The sequence below is a fragment of the Antedon mediterranea genome, chromosome 8 (assembly GCF_964355755.1).
Source record: "Antedon mediterranea chromosome 8, ecAntMedi1.1, whole genome shotgun sequence".
NCBI classification, from domain to species: domain Eukaryota; kingdom Metazoa; phylum Echinodermata; class Crinoidea; order Comatulida; family Antedonidae; genus Antedon; species Antedon mediterranea.
The window spans coordinates 26671267-26688951 of record NC_092677.1 but is presented as its reverse complement, the minus strand read 5'-3'; the positions used below and the strand labels follow the sequence as shown (position 1 = coordinate 26688951).

General features: G+C 31.6%; 1 protein-coding gene across 1 annotated transcript; it reads left to right on the top strand.

Moving 5' to 3' along the window:
* The first annotated feature begins 14176 nt into the window (after nt 1–14176).
* Nucleotides 14177–17099, top strand: LOC140056598 (uncharacterized). The gene is made up of 4 exons (XM_072102026.1): nt 14177–14224; nt 14660–14856; nt 14994–16114; nt 16422–17099. The coding sequence occupies exons 2-4, from the start codon at nt 14736–14738 to the stop codon at nt 16503–16505; spliced, it is 1326 nt and encodes a 441-aa protein (XP_071958127.1). The 5' UTR covers nt 14177–14224; nt 14660–14735; the 3' UTR covers nt 16506–17099.
* The last annotated feature ends 586 nt before the right edge of the window (nt 17100–17685 follow it).

The following is a 17685-nucleotide window of genomic DNA, read 5'->3' as shown; positions in this document are numbered from 1 at the left end:
CTTAATTGCCTAAGTCACACAGCTGACTTAGGCAGAAACACACAAAATATAGTATATTGATATAAGCAGTGAGTTAGGCAGATCATAAGTCAGCTCTCCTTAATTGCCTAAGTCACACAGCTGACTTAGGCAGAAACACAAAAAAATATAGTATATTGATATAAGCAGTGAGTTAGGCAGATCAAAAGTCAGCTCTCCTTAATTGCCTAAGTCACACAGCTGACTTAGGCAGAAACAAAAAAAATATAGTATATTGATATAAGCAGTGAGTTAGCCAGAAAAAAACAATTATTACTTAGATACTTTTGTTATGAGGCTGTCGATATCATCTATATACAAAAAATGCTACCTTTAAGTAACAAAATTTAATAGCATCAGCTCTTCAGATTAAAATTAACACTGATGATTTTAGAAAAGGAAAGTAGCAATAAAAGAGAAAGAATTTGTAACAAATGGGTTAAAAAATATACTATAAAAATGTATTTCTTATTTTATTTAAAAAAATCATGAGTCTCCTCTGCTTAATTGCCTAAGTCACACAGCTGACTTAGGCAGAAACACAAAAACACGATCTGAGCATGTGCAAATGTATATAAAAGCACTCAGATAATATACAGACGGCAGTATAAAGATATAAGCAGTGAGTTAGGCAGATCATAAGTCAGCTCTCCTTAATTGCCTAAGTAACACAGCTGAATTGGGCAGAAACACAAAAAATATAGTATATTGATATAAGCAGTGAGTTAGGCAGATCATAAGTCAGCTCTCATTAATTGCCTAAGTCACACAGCTGACTTGGGCAGAAACACAAAAAATATAGTATATTGATATAAGCAGTGAGTTAGGCAGAAAAACAAAACAAAAATTATGACTTAGACACTTTTGTTATGAGGCTGTCAATATCATCTATATACAAAAAATGCTACCTTTAAGTAACAAAATTTAATAGCATTAGATGTTCAGATTAAAATTAACACTGATGATTTTAGAAAAGGAAAGTAGCAATAAAAGAGAAAGAATTTGTAACAAATGGGTTAAAAAATATACTATAAAAATCTATTTCTTATTTTATTTAAAAAATCATGAGTCTCCTCTCCTTAATTGCCTAAGTCACACAGCTGACTTAGGCAGAAACACAAAAAACGATCTGAGCGTGTGAAAATGTATATAAAAACACTCAGATAATGAACAGAGGGCAGTATAATGATATAAGCAGTAAGTTAGGCAGATCATAAGTCAGCTCTCCTTAATTGCCTAAGTCACACAGCTGACTTAGGCAGAATCACAAAAAACGATCTGAGCATGTGAAAATGTATATAAAAGCATTCAGATAATGTACAGAGGGCAGTATAATGATATAAGCAGTGAGTTAGGCAGATCATAAGTCAGCTCTCCTTAATTGCCTAAGTCACACAGCTGACTTATGCAGAAACACAAAAAAGATAGTATATTGATATAAGCAGTGAGTTAGGGAGAAAAAAAAATTATGTCTTAGACACTTTTGTTATGAGGCTGTCGATATCATCTATATACAAAACATGCTATCTTTAAGTAACAAAATTTAATAGCATCAGCTCTTCAGATTAAAATTAACACTGATGAATTTAGAAAAGGATAGTAGCAATAAAAGAGAAAGAATTTGTAACAAATGGGTTAAAAAATATACTATAAAAATGTATTTCTTATTTTATTTAAAAAAATCATGAGTCTCCTCTCCTTAATTGCCTAAGTCACACAGCTGACTTAGGCAGAAACACAAAAAACGATCTGAGCATGTGAAAATGTATATAAAAATACTCAGATAATGTACAGAGGGCAGTATAATGATATAAGCAGTGAGTTAGGCAGATCATAAGACAGCTCTCCTTAATTGCCTAAGTCACACAGCTGACTTAGGCAGAAACACAAAAAATAGTATATTGATATAAGCAGTGAGTTAGGCAGAAAAACAAAACAAAAATTATGAATTAGACACTTTTGTTATGAGGATGTCGATATCATCTATATACAAAAAATGCTACCTTTAAGTAACAATATTTGATAGCATTCGCTCTTCAGATTAAAATTAACACTGATGATTTTAGAAAAGGAAAGTAGCAATAAAAGAGAAAGAATTTGTAACAAATGGGTTAAAAAATATACTATAAAAATGTATTTCTTATTTTATTTAAAAAATCATGAGTCTCCTCTTCTTAATTGCCTAAGTCACACAGCTGACTTAGGCAGAAACACACAAAAAAAAACGATCTGAGCATGTGCAAATGTATATAAAAGCACTCAGATAATGTACAGAGGGCAGTATAATGATATAAGCAGTGAGTTAGGCAGATCATAAGTCAGCTCTCCTTAATTGCCTAAGTCACACATCTGACTTAGGCAGAAACACAAAAAATATAGTATATTGATATATAAGCAGTGAGTTAGGCAGAAAAAAAAATTATGTCTTAGACACTTTTGTTATGAGCCTGTCGATATCATCTATATACAAAACATGCTACCTTTAAGTAACAAAATTTAATAGCATTAGCTCTTCAGATTAAAATTAACACTGATGATTTTAGAAAAGGAAAGTAGCAATAAAAGAGAAAGAATTTGTAACAAATGGGTTAAAAAATATACTATAAAAATGTATTTCTTATTTTAATTAAAAAATCATGAGTCTCCTCTCCTTAATTGCCTAAGTCACACAGCTGACTTAGAAACACAAAAAATATAGTATATTGATATAAGCAGTGAGTTAGGGAGAAAAAAAAATTATGTCTTAGAAACTTTTGTTATGAGGCTGTCGATATCATCTATATACAAAACATGCTACCTTTAAGTAACAAAATTTAATAGCATCAGCCCTTCAGATTAAAATTAACACTGATGAATTTAGAAAAGGATAGTAGCAATAAAAGAGAAAGAATTTGTAACAAATGGGTTAAAAAATATACTATAAAAATGTATTTCTTATTTTATTTAAAAAATCATGAGTCTCCTCGCCTTAATTGCCTAAGTCACACAGCTGACTTAGGCAGAAACACAAAAAACGATCTGAGCATGTGCAAATGTATATAAAAGCACTCAGATAATGTACAGAGGGCAGTATAATGATATAAGCAATGAGGTAGGCAGATCATAAGTCAGCTCTCCTTAATTGCCTAAGTAACACAGCTGACTTGGGCAGAAACACAAAAATATAGTATATTGATATAAGCAGTGAGTTAGGCAGATCATAAGTCAGCTCTCCTTAATTGCCTAAGTCACACAGCTGACTTGGGCAGAAACACAAAAAATATAGTATATTGATATAAGCAGTGAGTTAGGCAGAAAAACAAAACAAAAATTATGACTTAGACACTTTTGTTATCAGGCTGTCGATATCATCTATATACAAAAAATGCTACCTTTAAGTAACAAAATTTAATAGCATCAGCTCTTCAGATTAAAATTAACACTGATGATTTTAAAAAAGGAAAGTAGCAATAAAAGAGAAAGAATTTGTAACAAATGGGTTAAAAAATATACTATAAAAATGTATTTCTTATTTTATTTAAAAAATCATGAGTCTCCTCTCCTTAATTGCCTAAGTCACACAGCTGACTTAGGCAGAAACACAAAAAACGATCTGAGCATGTGAAAATGTATATAAAAGCACTCATATAATGTACAGAGGGCAGTATAATGATATAAGCAGTGAGTTAGGCAGATCGTAAGTCAGCTCTCCTTAATTGCCTAAGTCACACATCTGACTTAGGCAGAAACACAAAAAATATAGTATATTGATATAAGCAGTGAGTTAGGGAGAAAAAAAAATTATGTCTTAGACACTTTTGTTATGAGGCTGTCGATATCATCTATATACAAAACATGCTACCTTTAAGTAACAAAATTTAATAGCATCAGCTCTTCAGATTAAAATTAACACTGATGAATTTAGAAAAGGATAGTAGCAATAAAAGAGAAAGAATTTGTAACAAATGGGTTAAAAAATAGACTATAAAAATGTATTTCTTATTTTATTTAAAAAATCATGAGTCTCCTCTCCTTAATTGCCTAAGTCACAAAGCTGACTTAGGCAGAAACACAAAAAACGATCTGAGCATGTGAAAATGTATATAAAAACACTCAGATAATGTACAGAGGGCAGTATAATGATATACGCAGTGAGTTAGGCAGATCATAAGTCAGCTCTCCTTAATTGCCTAAGTCACACAGTTGACTTAGGCAGAAACACAAAAAATAGTATATTGATATAAGCAGTGAGTTAGGCAGAAAAACAAAACAAAAATTATGACTTAGACACTTTTGTTATGAGGCTGTCGATATCATCTATATACAAAAAATGCTACCTTTAAGTAATAAAATTTGATAGCATTCGCTCTTCAGATTAAAATTAACACTGATGATTTTAGAAAAGGAAAGTAGCAATAAAAGAGAAAGAATTTGTAACAAATGGGTTAAAAAATATACTATAAAAATGCATTTCTTATTTTATTTAAAAAATCATGAGTCTCCTCTTCTTAATTGCCTAAGTCACACAGCTGACTTAGGCAGAAACACACAAAAAAAACGATCTGAGCATGTGCAAATGTATATAAAAGCACTCAGATAATGTACAGAGGGCAGTATAATGATATAAGCAGTGAGTTACGCAGATCATAAGTCAGCTCTCCTTAATTGCCTAAGTCACACAGCTGACTTATGCAGAAACACAAAAAAGATAGTATATTGATATAAGCAGTGAGTTAGGCAGAAAAAAAAATTATATCTTAGACACTTTTGTTGTGAGGCTGTCGATATCATCTATATACAAAAAATGCTACCTTTAAGTAACAACATTTAATTGCATCAGCTCTTCAGATTAAAATTAACACTGATGAATTTAGAAAAGGATAGTAGCAATAAAAGAGAAAGAATTTGTAACAAATTGGTTAAAAAATATAATATAAAAATGTATTTCTTATTTTATTTAAAAAATCATGAGTCTCCTCTCCTTAATTGCCTAAGTCACACAGCTGACTTAGGCAGAAACACAAAAAAACGATCTGAGCATGTGAAAATGTATATAAAAACACTCAGATAATGAACAGAGGGCAGTATAATGATATAAGCAGTAAGTTAGGCAGATCATAAGTCAGCTCTCCTTAATTGCCTAAGTCATACAGCTGACTTAGGCAGAAACACAAAAAAATAGTATATTGATATAAGCAGTGAGTTAGGCAGAAAAACAAAACAAAAATTATGACTTAGACACTTTTGTTATGAGGCTGTCGATATCATCTATATACAAAAAATGCTACCTTTAAGTAACAAAATTTAATAGCATCAGCTCTTCAAATTAAAATTAACACTGATGATTTTAGAAAAGGAAAGAAGCAATAAAAGAGAAAGAATTTGTAACATATGGGTTAAAAAATATACTGTAAAAATGTATTTCTTATTTTATTTAAAAAATCATGAGTCTCCTCTCCTTAATTGCCTAAGTCACACAGCTGACTTAGGCAGAAACACAAAAAACGATCTGAGCATGTGCAAATGTATATAAAAGCACTCGGATAATGTACAGAGGGCAGTATAATGATATAAGCAGTGAGTTAGGCAGATCATAAGTCAGCTCTCCTTAATTGCCTAAGTCACACATCTGACTTAGGCAGAAACACAAAAAATATAGTATATTGATATAAGCAGTGAGTTAGGGAGAAAAAAAATTATGTCTTAGACACTTTTGTTATGAGGCTGTCGATATCATCTATATACAAAACATGCTACCTTTAAGTAACAACATTTAATAGCATCAGCTCTTCAGAATAAAATTAACACTGATGAATTTAGAAAAGGATAGTAGCAATAAAAGAGAAAGAATTTGTAACAAATGGGTTAAAAAATATACTATAAAAATGTATTTCTTATTTTATTTAAAAAATCATGAGTCTCCTCTCCTTAATTGCCTAAAACACAAAAAACGATCTGAGCATGTGAAAATGTATATAAAAACACTCAGATAATGTACAGAGGGCAGTATAATGATATAAGCAGTGAGTTAGGCAGATCATAAGTCAGCTCTCCTTAATTGCCTAAGTAACACAGCTGACTGGGGCAGAAACACAAACAATATAGTATATTGATATAAGCAGTGAGTTAGGCAGAAAAAAATAATTAAGTCTTAGACACTTTTGTTATGAGGCTGTCGATATCATCTATATACAAAAAATGCTACCTTTCAGTAACAAAATTTAATAGCATTCGCTCTTCAGATTAAAATTAACACTGATGATTTTAGAAAAGGAAAGTAGCAATAAAAGAGAAAGAATTTGTAACAAATGGGTTAAAAAATATACTATAAAAATGTATTTCTTATTTTATTTAAAAAATCATGAGTCTCCTCTTCTTAATTGCCTAAGTCACACAGCTGACTTAGGCAGAAACACAAAAAAAAAATGATCTGAGCATGTGCAAATGTATATAAAAGCACTCAGATAATGTACAGAGGGCAGTATAATGATATAAGCAGTGAGTTAGGCAGATCATAAGTCAGCTCTCCTTAATTGCCTAAGTCACACAGCTGACTTATGCAGAAACAAAAAAATTATAGTATATTGATATAAGCAGTGAGTTAGGCAGAAAAAAAAATTATTTCTTAGACACTTTTTTTATGAGGCTGTCGATATCATCTATATACAAAATATGCTACCTTTAAGTAACAACATTTAATAGCATCAGCTCTTCAGATTAAAAATTAACACTGATGATTTTAGAAAAGGAAAGTAGCAATAAAAGAGAAAGAATTTGTAACAAATGTGTTAAAAAATATACTATAAAATGTATTTCTTATTTTATTTAAAAAATCATGAGTCTTGCCTAAGTCACACAGCTGACTTAGGCAGAAACACAAAAAACGATCTGAGCATGTGCAAATGTATATAAAAGCACTCAGATAATGTACAGAGGGCAGTATAATGATATAAGCAGTGAGTTAGGCAGATCATAAGTCAGCTCTCCTTAATTGCCTAAGTAACACAGCTGAATTGGGCAGAAACACAAAAAATATAGTATATTGATATAAGCAGTGAGTTAGGCAGATCATAAGTCAGCTCTCCTTAATTGCCTAAGTCACACAGCTGACTTGGGCAAAAACACAAAAAATATAGTATATTGATATAAGCAGTGAGTTAGGCAGAAAAACAAAACAAAAATTATGACTTAGACACTTTTGTTATGAGGCTGTCAATATCATCTATATACAAAAAATGCTACCTTTAAGTAACAAAATTTAATAGCATTAGATGTTCAGATTAAAATTAACACTGATGATTTTAGAAAAGGAAAGTAGCAATAAAAGAGAAAGAATTTGTAACAAATGGGTTAAAAAATATACTATAAAAATCTATTTCTTATTTTATTTAAAAAATCATGAGTCTCCTCTCCTTAATTGCCTAAGTCACAAAGCTGACTTAGGCAGAAACACAAAAAACGATCTGAGCATGTGAAAATGTATATAAAAACACTCAGATAATGTACAGAGGGCAGTATAATGATATAAGCAGTGAGTTAGTGTAATAAATTACCATTCCCTAACATATAGAGTAACATAGTATTTACATGAACATTCTAGAATTAGATGTTTTGATTTAAGAAACCATGTATAATTAATAAGAACAATCAAGAACATTCCAGAAGTCCTATTAATAGAAACTGTAATCATGTAATAATGAGAAGTATAAGGAATGATCTAGAAGGTTATGAACATATTGTATATAAGGGGAAGTATGACAATTGTAAGTGGGGAGAAGGATTTTGATTGAAGCATTTATTTTGAAGAAGGTTGTTGGATTAGAGGTTGGATGTTATATTGTAAAGTCATTGTGAAGCTGTTGTTTAAAGTGCTTACTGGATTGTTAAAAGTTGAAGTTGATTGAAATTAAAGCTTTGTTTTTGAGTTATTTTACAACTTTGTGGATTTTGTGTGTATACTTTTTATGTCACAAGGGAGTTCCTAAAGTATTTTCAACTGCTCGGAAACATACGTGAGAGGAGTTCGTGACATAATTTGGTGGCAGCGGTTATTTCGATCTACTGTTCGACTTAACTGTGTATTTATCTACGGTTGTGATATTTTGTGGTGTAGCAGTTTGATCTACTGTATTTTGCCATAGATTGGTGGCTGTTTTAGGATCAACTGTACTTTATTGATATTTTGTGAAAGCGGTACTTACGATACTGTGATATTTTACGGAAGCCGCGGTGCTACGTTTTGTTTAATCGTAAGAACACAAACATTGTTTTAAGAACAGTACATTATTTATTTGGAACAGTAGACTTGTGAACGTCTCGGTAACTACGATTAACTAGTAACAAGACCCTCATCCAGATTTAAAATATGGCTGATAAACAATCAACAACAATATCCGGTAAAGTGTACAGCAGTACAGACTTTTTGGTGTTGTTAATGAAGCAACAAATACAACAACAGAGTCTTCTGAAGCAGCAGATGATGGATAACCAAGAACGTTTACATCGGGAAGATATTGAAAGGAAAGAAGGTTTATGTCGGGAAGATATGACGGTCTGTAAGGACGGAATTTTATTTAGGCATGTTTTTACTAAACACCAGACAGAACCCATAGAGAAATTACTGGTTTTATATCATTGCAGTAATAGTGTTTTGAAATTTTCACATGATATTTCGTTGACAGAGTATTGTAAAGCCTCAAAGTATAAAACTAAATTTAAGGATTTTATGATTCCTATGTCCGTAATTGTTAGTGAACCATTCCGACAAATTTACATGAATATTGTTTGTTCATTATTAGTAATTATTAATGATTATGTTGTATGTTATTATGGCGTATTTAAGTTTTATAGAATAGGAGTGGGTTAACTTTTGCCACTTTCGTGTATACTTGCCCTTCAAAACTCCAAGAAAGAGTTTTGAGCTCAGAAAGAGGGGGGAGTGTAATAAATTACCATTCCCTAACATATAGAGTAACATAGTATTTACATGAACATTCTAGAATTAGATGTTTTGATTTAAGAAACCATGTATAATTAATAAGAACAATCAAGAACATTCCAGAAGTCCTATTAATAGAAACTGTAATCATGTAATAATGAGAAGTAGGCCTATAAGGAATGATCTAGAAGGTTATGAACATATTGTATATAAGGGGAAGTATGACAATTGTAAGTGGGAGAAGGATTTTGATTGAAGCATTTATTTTGAAGAAGGTTGTTGGATTAGAGGTTGGATGTTATATTGTAAAGTCATTGTGAAGCTGTTGTTTAAAGTGCTTACTGGATTGTTAAAAGTTGAAGTTGATTGAAATTAAAGCTTTGTTTTTGAGTTATTTTACAACTTTGTGGATTTTGTGTGTATACTTTTTATGTCACAAGGGAGTTCCTAAAGTATTTTCAACCGCTCGGAAACATACGTGAGAGGAGTTCGTGACAGTGAGGCAGATCATAAGTCAGCTCTCCTTAATTGCCTAAGTCACACAGTTGACTTAGGCAGAAACACAAAAAATAGTATATTGATATAAGCAGTGAGTTAGGCAGAAAAACAAAACAAAAATTATGACTTAGACACTTTTGTTATGAGCCTGTCGATATCATCTATATACAAAAAATGCTACCTTTAAGTAACAAAATTTAATAGCATCAGCTCTTCAGATTAAAATTAACACTGATGATTTTAGAAAAGGAAAGTAGCAATAAAAGAGAAAGAATTTGTAACAAATGGGTTAAAAAATATACTATAAAAATGTATTTCTTATTTTAATTAAAAAATCATGAGTCTCCTCTTCTTAATTGCCTAAGTCACACAGCTGACTTAGGCAGAAACACAAAAAACGATCTGAGCATGTGCAAATGTATATAAAAGCACTCAGATAATGTACAGAGGGCAGTATAATGATATAAGCAGTGAGTTAGGCAGATCATAAGTCAGCTCTCCTTAATTGCCTAAGTCACACATCTGACTTAGGCAGAAACACAAAAAAATATAGTATAATGATATAAGCAGTGAGTTAGGCAGATCATAAGTCAGCTCTCCTTAATTGCTTAAGTCACACAGCTGACTTAGGCAGAAACACAACAAATAGTATATTGATATAAGCAGTGAGTTAGGCAGAAAAACAAAACAAAAATTATGACTTAGACACTTTTGTTATGAGGCTGTCGATATCATCTATATACAAAAAATGCTACCTTTCAGTAACGAAATTTAATAGCATTCGCTCTTCAGATTAAAATTAACACTGATGATTTTAGAAAAGGAAAGTACCAATAAAAGAGAAAGAATTTGTAACAAATGGGTTAAAAAATATACTATAAAAATGTATTTCTTATTTTATTTAAAAAATCATGAGTCTCCTCTTCTTAATTGCCTAAGTCACACAGCTGACTTAGGCAGAAACACACAAAAAAACCGATCTGAGCATGTGCAAATGTATATAAAAGCACTCAGATAATGTACAGAGGGCAGTATAATGATATAAGCAGTGAGTTAGGCAGATCATAAGTCAGCTCTCCTTAATTGCCTAAGTCACACAGCTGACTTATGCAGAAACAAAAAAAATATAGTATATTGATATAAGCAGTGAGTTAGGCAGAAAAAAAAAAATTATTTCTTAGACACTTTTTTTATGAGGCTGTCGATATCATCTATATACAAAACATGTTACCTTTAAGTAACAACATTTAATAGCATCAGCTCTTCAGATTAAAAATTAACACTGATGATTTTAGAAAAGGAAAGTAGCAATAAAAGAGAAAGAATTTGTAACAAATGTGTTAAAAAATATACTATAAAATGTATTTCTTATTTTATTTAAAAAATCATGAGTCTTGCCTAAGTCACACAGCTGACTTAGGCAGAAACACAAAAAACGATCTGAGCATGTGCAAATGTATATAAAAGCACTCAGATAATGTACAGAGGGCAGTATAATGATATAAGCAGTGAGTTAGGCAGATCATAAGTCAGCTCTCCTTAATTGCCTAAGTAACACAGCTGAATTGGGCAGAAACACAAAAAATATAGTATATTGATATAAGCAGTGAGTTAGGCAGATCATAAGTCAGCTCTCCTTAATTGCCTAAGTCACACAGCTGACTTGGGCAGAAACACAAAAAATATAGTATATTGATATAAGCAGTGAGTTAGGCAGAAAAACAAAACAAAAATTATGACTTAGACACTTTTGTTATGAGGCTGTCAATATCATCTATATACAAAAAATGCTACCTTTAAGTAACAAAATTTAATAGCATTAGATCTTCAGATTAAAATTAACACTGATGATTTTAGAAAAGGAAAGTAGCAATAAAAGAGAAAGAATTTGTAACAAATGGGTTAAAAAATATACTATAAAAATGTATTTCTTATTTTATTTAAAAAATCATGAGTCTCCTCTCCTTAATTGCCTAAGTCACACAGCTGACTTAGGCAGAAACACAAAAAACGATCTGAGCATGTGAAAATGTATATAAAAACACTCAGATAATGAACAGAGGGCAGTATAATGATATAAGCAGTAAGTTAGGCAGATCATAAGTCAGCTCTCCTTAATTGCCTAAGTCATACAGCTGACTTAGGCAGAAACCCAAAAAAAATAGTATATTGATATAAGCAGTGAGTTAGGCAGAAAAAAAAAATTATTTCTTAGACACTTTTTTTATGAGGCTGTCGATATCATCTATATACAAAACATGCTACCTTTAAGTAACAACATTTAATAGTATCAGCTCTTCAGATTAAAAATTAACACTGATGATTTTAGAAAAGGAAAGTAGCAATAAAAGAGAAAGAATTTGTAACAAATGTGTTAAAAAATATACTATAAAATGTATTTCTTATTTTATTTAAAAAATCATGAGTCTTGCCTAAGTCACACAGCTGACTTAGGCAGAAACACAAAAAATGATCTGAGCATGTGCAAATGTATATAAAAGCACTCTGATAATGTACAGAGGGCAGTATAATGATATAAGCAGTGAGTTAGGCAGATCATAAGTCAGCTCTCCTTAATTGCCTAAGTAACACAGCTGAATTGGGCAGAAACACAAAAATATAGTATATTGATATAAGCAGTGAGTTAGGCAGATCATAAGTCAGCTCTCCTTAATTGCCTAAGTCACACAGCTGACTTGGGCAGAAACACAAAAAATATAGTATATTGATATAAGCAGTGAGTTAGGCAGAAAAACAAAACAAAAATTATGACTTAGACACTTTTGTTATGAGGCTGTCAATATCATCTATATACAAAAAATGCTACCTTTAAGTAACAAAATTTAATAGCATTAGATCTTCAGATTAAAATTAACACTGATGATTTTAGAAAATGAAAGTAGCAATAAAAGAGAAAGAATTTGTAACAAATGGGTTAAAAAATATACTATAAAAATGTATTTCTTATTTTATTTAAAAAATCATGAGTCTCCTCTCCTTAATTGCCTAAGTCACACAGCTGACTTAGGCAGAAACACAAAAAACGATCTGAGCATGTGAAAATGTATATAAAAACACTCAGATAATGTACAGAGGGCAGTATAATGATATAAGCAGTAAGTTAGGCAGATCATAAGTCAGCTCTCCTTAATTGCCTAAGTCATACAGCTGACTTAGGCAGAAACACAAAAAATAGTATATTGATATAAGCAGTGAGTTAGGCAGAAAAACAAAACAAAAATTATGACTTAGACACTTTTGTTATGAGGCTGTCGATATCATCTATATACAAAAAATGCTACCTTTAAGTAATAAAATTTAATAGCATCAGCTCTTCAGATTAAAATTAACACTGATGATTTTAGAAAAGGAAAGTAGCAATAAAAGAGAAAGAATTTGTAACAAATGGGTTAAAAAATATACTATAAAAATGTATTTCTTATTTTATTTAAAAAATCATGAGTCTCCTCTCCTTAATTGGCTAAGTCACACAGCTGACTTAGGCAGACACACAAAAAACGATCTGAGCATGTGCAAATGTATATAAAAGCACTCAGATAATGTACAGAGGGCAGTATAATGATATAAGCAGTGAGTTAGGCAGATCATAAGTCAGCTCTCCTTAATTGCCTAAGTCACACATCTGACTTAGGCAGAAACACAAAAAATATAGTATATGATATAAGCAGTGAGTTAGGCAGATCATAAGTCAGCTCTCCTTAATTGCCTAAGTCACACAGCTGACTTGGGCAGAAACACAAAAAATATAGTATATTGATATAAGCAGTGAGTTAGGCAGAAAAACAAAACAAAAATTTTGACTTAGACACTTTTGTTTTGAGGCTGTCGATATCATCTATATACAAAAAATGCTACCTTTAAATAACAAAATTTAATAGCATTAGCTCTTCAGATTAAAATTAACACTGATGATTTTAGAAAAGGAAATTAGCAATAAAAGAGAAAGAATTTGTAACAAATGGGTTAAAAAATATACTATAAAAATGTATTTCTTATTTTATTTAAAAAACAAAAATTATGACTTAGACACTTTTGTTATGAGGCTGTCGATATCATCTATATACAAAAAATGCTATCTTTAAGTAACAAAATTTATTAGCATCAGCTCTTCAGATTAAAATTAACACTGATGATTTTAGAAAAGGAAAGTAGCAAAGAGAAAGAATTTGTAACAAATGGGTTAAAAAATATACTATAAAAGTGTATTTCTTATTTTATTTAAAAAATCATGAGTCTCCTCTCCTTAATTTGTGACTTAGGCAGAAACACAAAAAAACGATCTGAGCATGTGCAAATGTATATAAAAGCACTAAGATAATGTACAGAGGGCAGTATAATGATGCAGTGAGTTAGGCAGATCATAAGTCTCCTCTCCTTAATTGCCTAAGTCACACAGCTGACTTGGGCAGAAACACAAAAAATATAGTATATTGATATAATCAGTGAGTTAGGGAGAAAAAAAAAATTATGTCTTAGACACTTTTGTTATGAGGCTGTCGATATCATCTATATACAAAAAATGCTACCTTTAAGTAACAAAAATACATGATAATTACTTAAATAAATTCGAGATAACGAATTAATAATTCGAAAAAACGAATTAATAATTCGTTATTTCGAATTTGTGAAAGCAATATCATTTTTTTTGTTGGCCCTAATAGGCTTTCGTAGAAATATGAAATTGGGACAATCATTATATATTTCGTGTAAACGTTTCACACAAAAAAACAAAAATATTGACCTCCATATTTCGATTGTTTTGTTGGTCAGGTTTGTGGTGTAAATGATATTTTCTGAATAAAAATCATTCATACTGACGCTCTATATATTGGAATTATAATAATAACTTGTTTGTATTTTAGTAAAGCCCTATTTGTACCTAAATTGTACCTAACATGATAATAGCTGTGCGTTAGGCCCGGGGTTAGTTAGGCCTAGCCTCTATATACTGTATATTATTAATAATTAGCTAGTAGAGTAGAGTGTGTAGGAGGCCTGGCCCCCTGGCTGGTGGTGTTAAGCAGCTAAGCCTAAGTTATAAACAAGAAGATAGGGCTCTATTGTACTACTACATACTATTTAGGCACTCCCGGGTGGTGGAGACTAGCAGGGGGAGATTAAAATAAAAATGGAGAATATCTAGGCCTAACAGTTTTATGCTTGCTGTGATCATTAAAATAATTATGTTTTTAATTAAATTTACAGATCCGAAAACTGAATGAATGTGTAAAAATTGGTACGAAGGAAGACTGATGATTGATAAACTGAACTGGTGTCGAAAATGGAAAATGGCTCTGAATCAAATGAAATGTTCAGCAAAAGTTATTACAATACATTCACATGTGGACAGTGTGTTCAACAATTCTATGATTTAATAGAATTTCTTTCTCATCGATTGCAACGTAATTTCATAACATAATTATAATTAAAATACTGTGTTTTGTATATTTTATTTATAGATATTTTTTAAGCCAACAACAGACACATTAAAAACTGTTGTTTAAAAATAATTTCAAACATTTTTTTTTCTTGTATTCAGATGTAAAAGAGGAAAACAGCAGTCGCTGTGAACTATGTAACAAAACGTTTAGCAGTATGGTAATCACAATCCGACATTACAAAATACATCATGCCGTTGACGTGTTTGCCGATAAAAATACTCAAACTATCGATAACAGGTCACCCATGGAGCTAGAAGAATGTCAAAAACTAAACGAACAAAGATGTAAATATCTTAAAGACGAAAAAGATTACCAGTTTCAACTCATGAAAGAACATGTGAAAAAGGGCGAGAATTTTCAGTACACCAAACAAACTTTTTACTGTATTCATTGCGATTATAAATGTTATACAAGTACCGTACTCAGTAAACACATGCTTGACAACCACGAATCGGCCATGGAGACCGAAAGCAACATGGACGATGACGTGGTCACAGCGGGTGATGTCGTGTGGTTGTCGGAATATTTAAAAATGAATGCTGAACGGCAGGATGATCCGTCGGCAAAGCAACGTACTCCGTCGAAACGAACATCTAAAGAAAGAGTTGGCGAGTTTTTGTGTGTAACTTGCGGGAAGAGCTTTAAAAGGGCGCGGTCACTGAGAACTCACATGGAGATTCACAGAACGGAACGCAACTTCCTTTGCGACGAATGCGGTAAAGCATTTAAATCGCAAACGCGTCTTAACGCACACCGAAAGATTCATCGTAAAAAGATATTCATATGCGCACACGAGCAGTGTACGTTTAAATCCAATGTGAATAGTTTGATACAGCAACACCGACAACTACATCCAGCCGGGTGTGTCTTGTGTGAAGTTTGCGGATTCGCGTACACGGACAAATCTACGTTAGCGAAGCATATGCAGGTTCATTCGCTAGACCGCCCTTTTGCTTGCTCGTTAAACAGCTGCACGTGGCGTTTTAAAACCGAAGCCATGTGCAAGGCACACATTCGATCGCATACATCACGCGGGAAATTTAAATGCCAGTTGTGTGGTTACGTTTTCAGGCACAAACACCATCTACACCGGCACGAAGCCAACATGCACGGCATAAAGATATTAACGTCATCAACCACAGAAGAGTTGATGCCCACCGAGAAAAGACAAGAAGATGATTCATCGTTCGTTGTTTGGCACACTGCTCCGCATGATCGGGTTAGTAACATTGTTTATTTCCCAATAAAGTATTTAAAGCCGCAGTAGCATAGCCATGATTTGAACAAAGGAGTCCATATTAGAATGAGAGAAAATAATGCACTCAAAAACATGTTTACGAAATGAAAATTATCTTAAAAAGTCATATATTGAAGGAAAAACAGATACCCATTGATTCTCAACGTAAACCTGTTGTATGCATTGGTTTCCATAGTCCTAGCATCTCCTGCGGTGATAGAGTGGCTAAGCTGCTACGGTCCAAAGACTATTACATTCTTCGTCTAACCTATCACTGTCTTTCTTACAGGTTATGACCTCGGCAGATAACGACACCGTAGCTGTTCCTCTAGAAGTATTTCTCAATGCACTTCCGCCAACTACTTTATCCTGATAATGATCGACTACCCAGTAACCATAGTTCATCAACTTATACAAATTTAGGCCCATGACAACAGAATATGTGGTTCCAAAAATATTACCTTTTGTTGCATGAACAGTTCTATCTCTAAGTACAGTATTTATATTATTGTATTTATTTTTAATCAAATGTATTTATTTTTAAAATGTATAATCGATAGTCACCCAGGAGAGTACACACTGTTAATACAATCTTAAATAAACAGATAACGATGCAACATTATTAAATTAAGAATTATTCATTTTTGATAAAAATATTTAATATATAAAACCACTGATAATGAAGGGTGGTCCCTCAAAACATTATTTACTGTAATTTAGTTACACTTTTTAAATAAACTAGTGCTTCTGTTTAAGCTTGGTTCCCACTAGGACGCAATGCACGATTACTAGTTGTGATTATTCCAACTGCCGCTTGTGATTGGTCAATTTGTTTGCGTTGAGGTTTACGTTCGTGCGTTGTGGCTTGCATGTTTGCGTGGCGTCCTAGTCAGAACCAAGCTTTATATTTATAATTTAAATAGTAATATAAGAATGCTTGGCATTTTACAGGATACTGTAAATATAACTGGGAAACATTAAAAAATAAAAATATATTCAAGTTTGTTTAATTTCTGTATATAATAAATATTTATTATTTCTCTTTAATATATCTATATATTATACAATAACTAAACAAATATTTGTGCGAATCAGACATATCTGAGTTAAAATTGATTATGCAGTTTTTGCTTTATAAAAAGTATGCTACAGTATGTGAAAGCGCATTTGCCAATGGTTTTTATTTGTGTTAGTGGAAACAGGCCTTTAAATAGAAAGAAACATTGGATTGCTAAACTCTGAAATTCACTCTGGAATTATATAAAGATCAGAAAATATTCACAAAATATACATTAATTGCGCAAATATGTAAATATTGTACAAGAATTCTAACATATAAAAACCAACACTAAAACAATTGTAAACAAACCTGAATTTACATTTTATCTAAAATTACCATAACCTACAGTATCAAATGAGTACTGTATAAACAATATGGTTCTACAAATTAATTTATAAAAGATTGCTAATTTTTTTTTCAATTGCTGAATTCGTATACATAAAATTGTCGTAATCTTTAAAAATTCTATTAATTTAACTTTTAAGTAAATTGT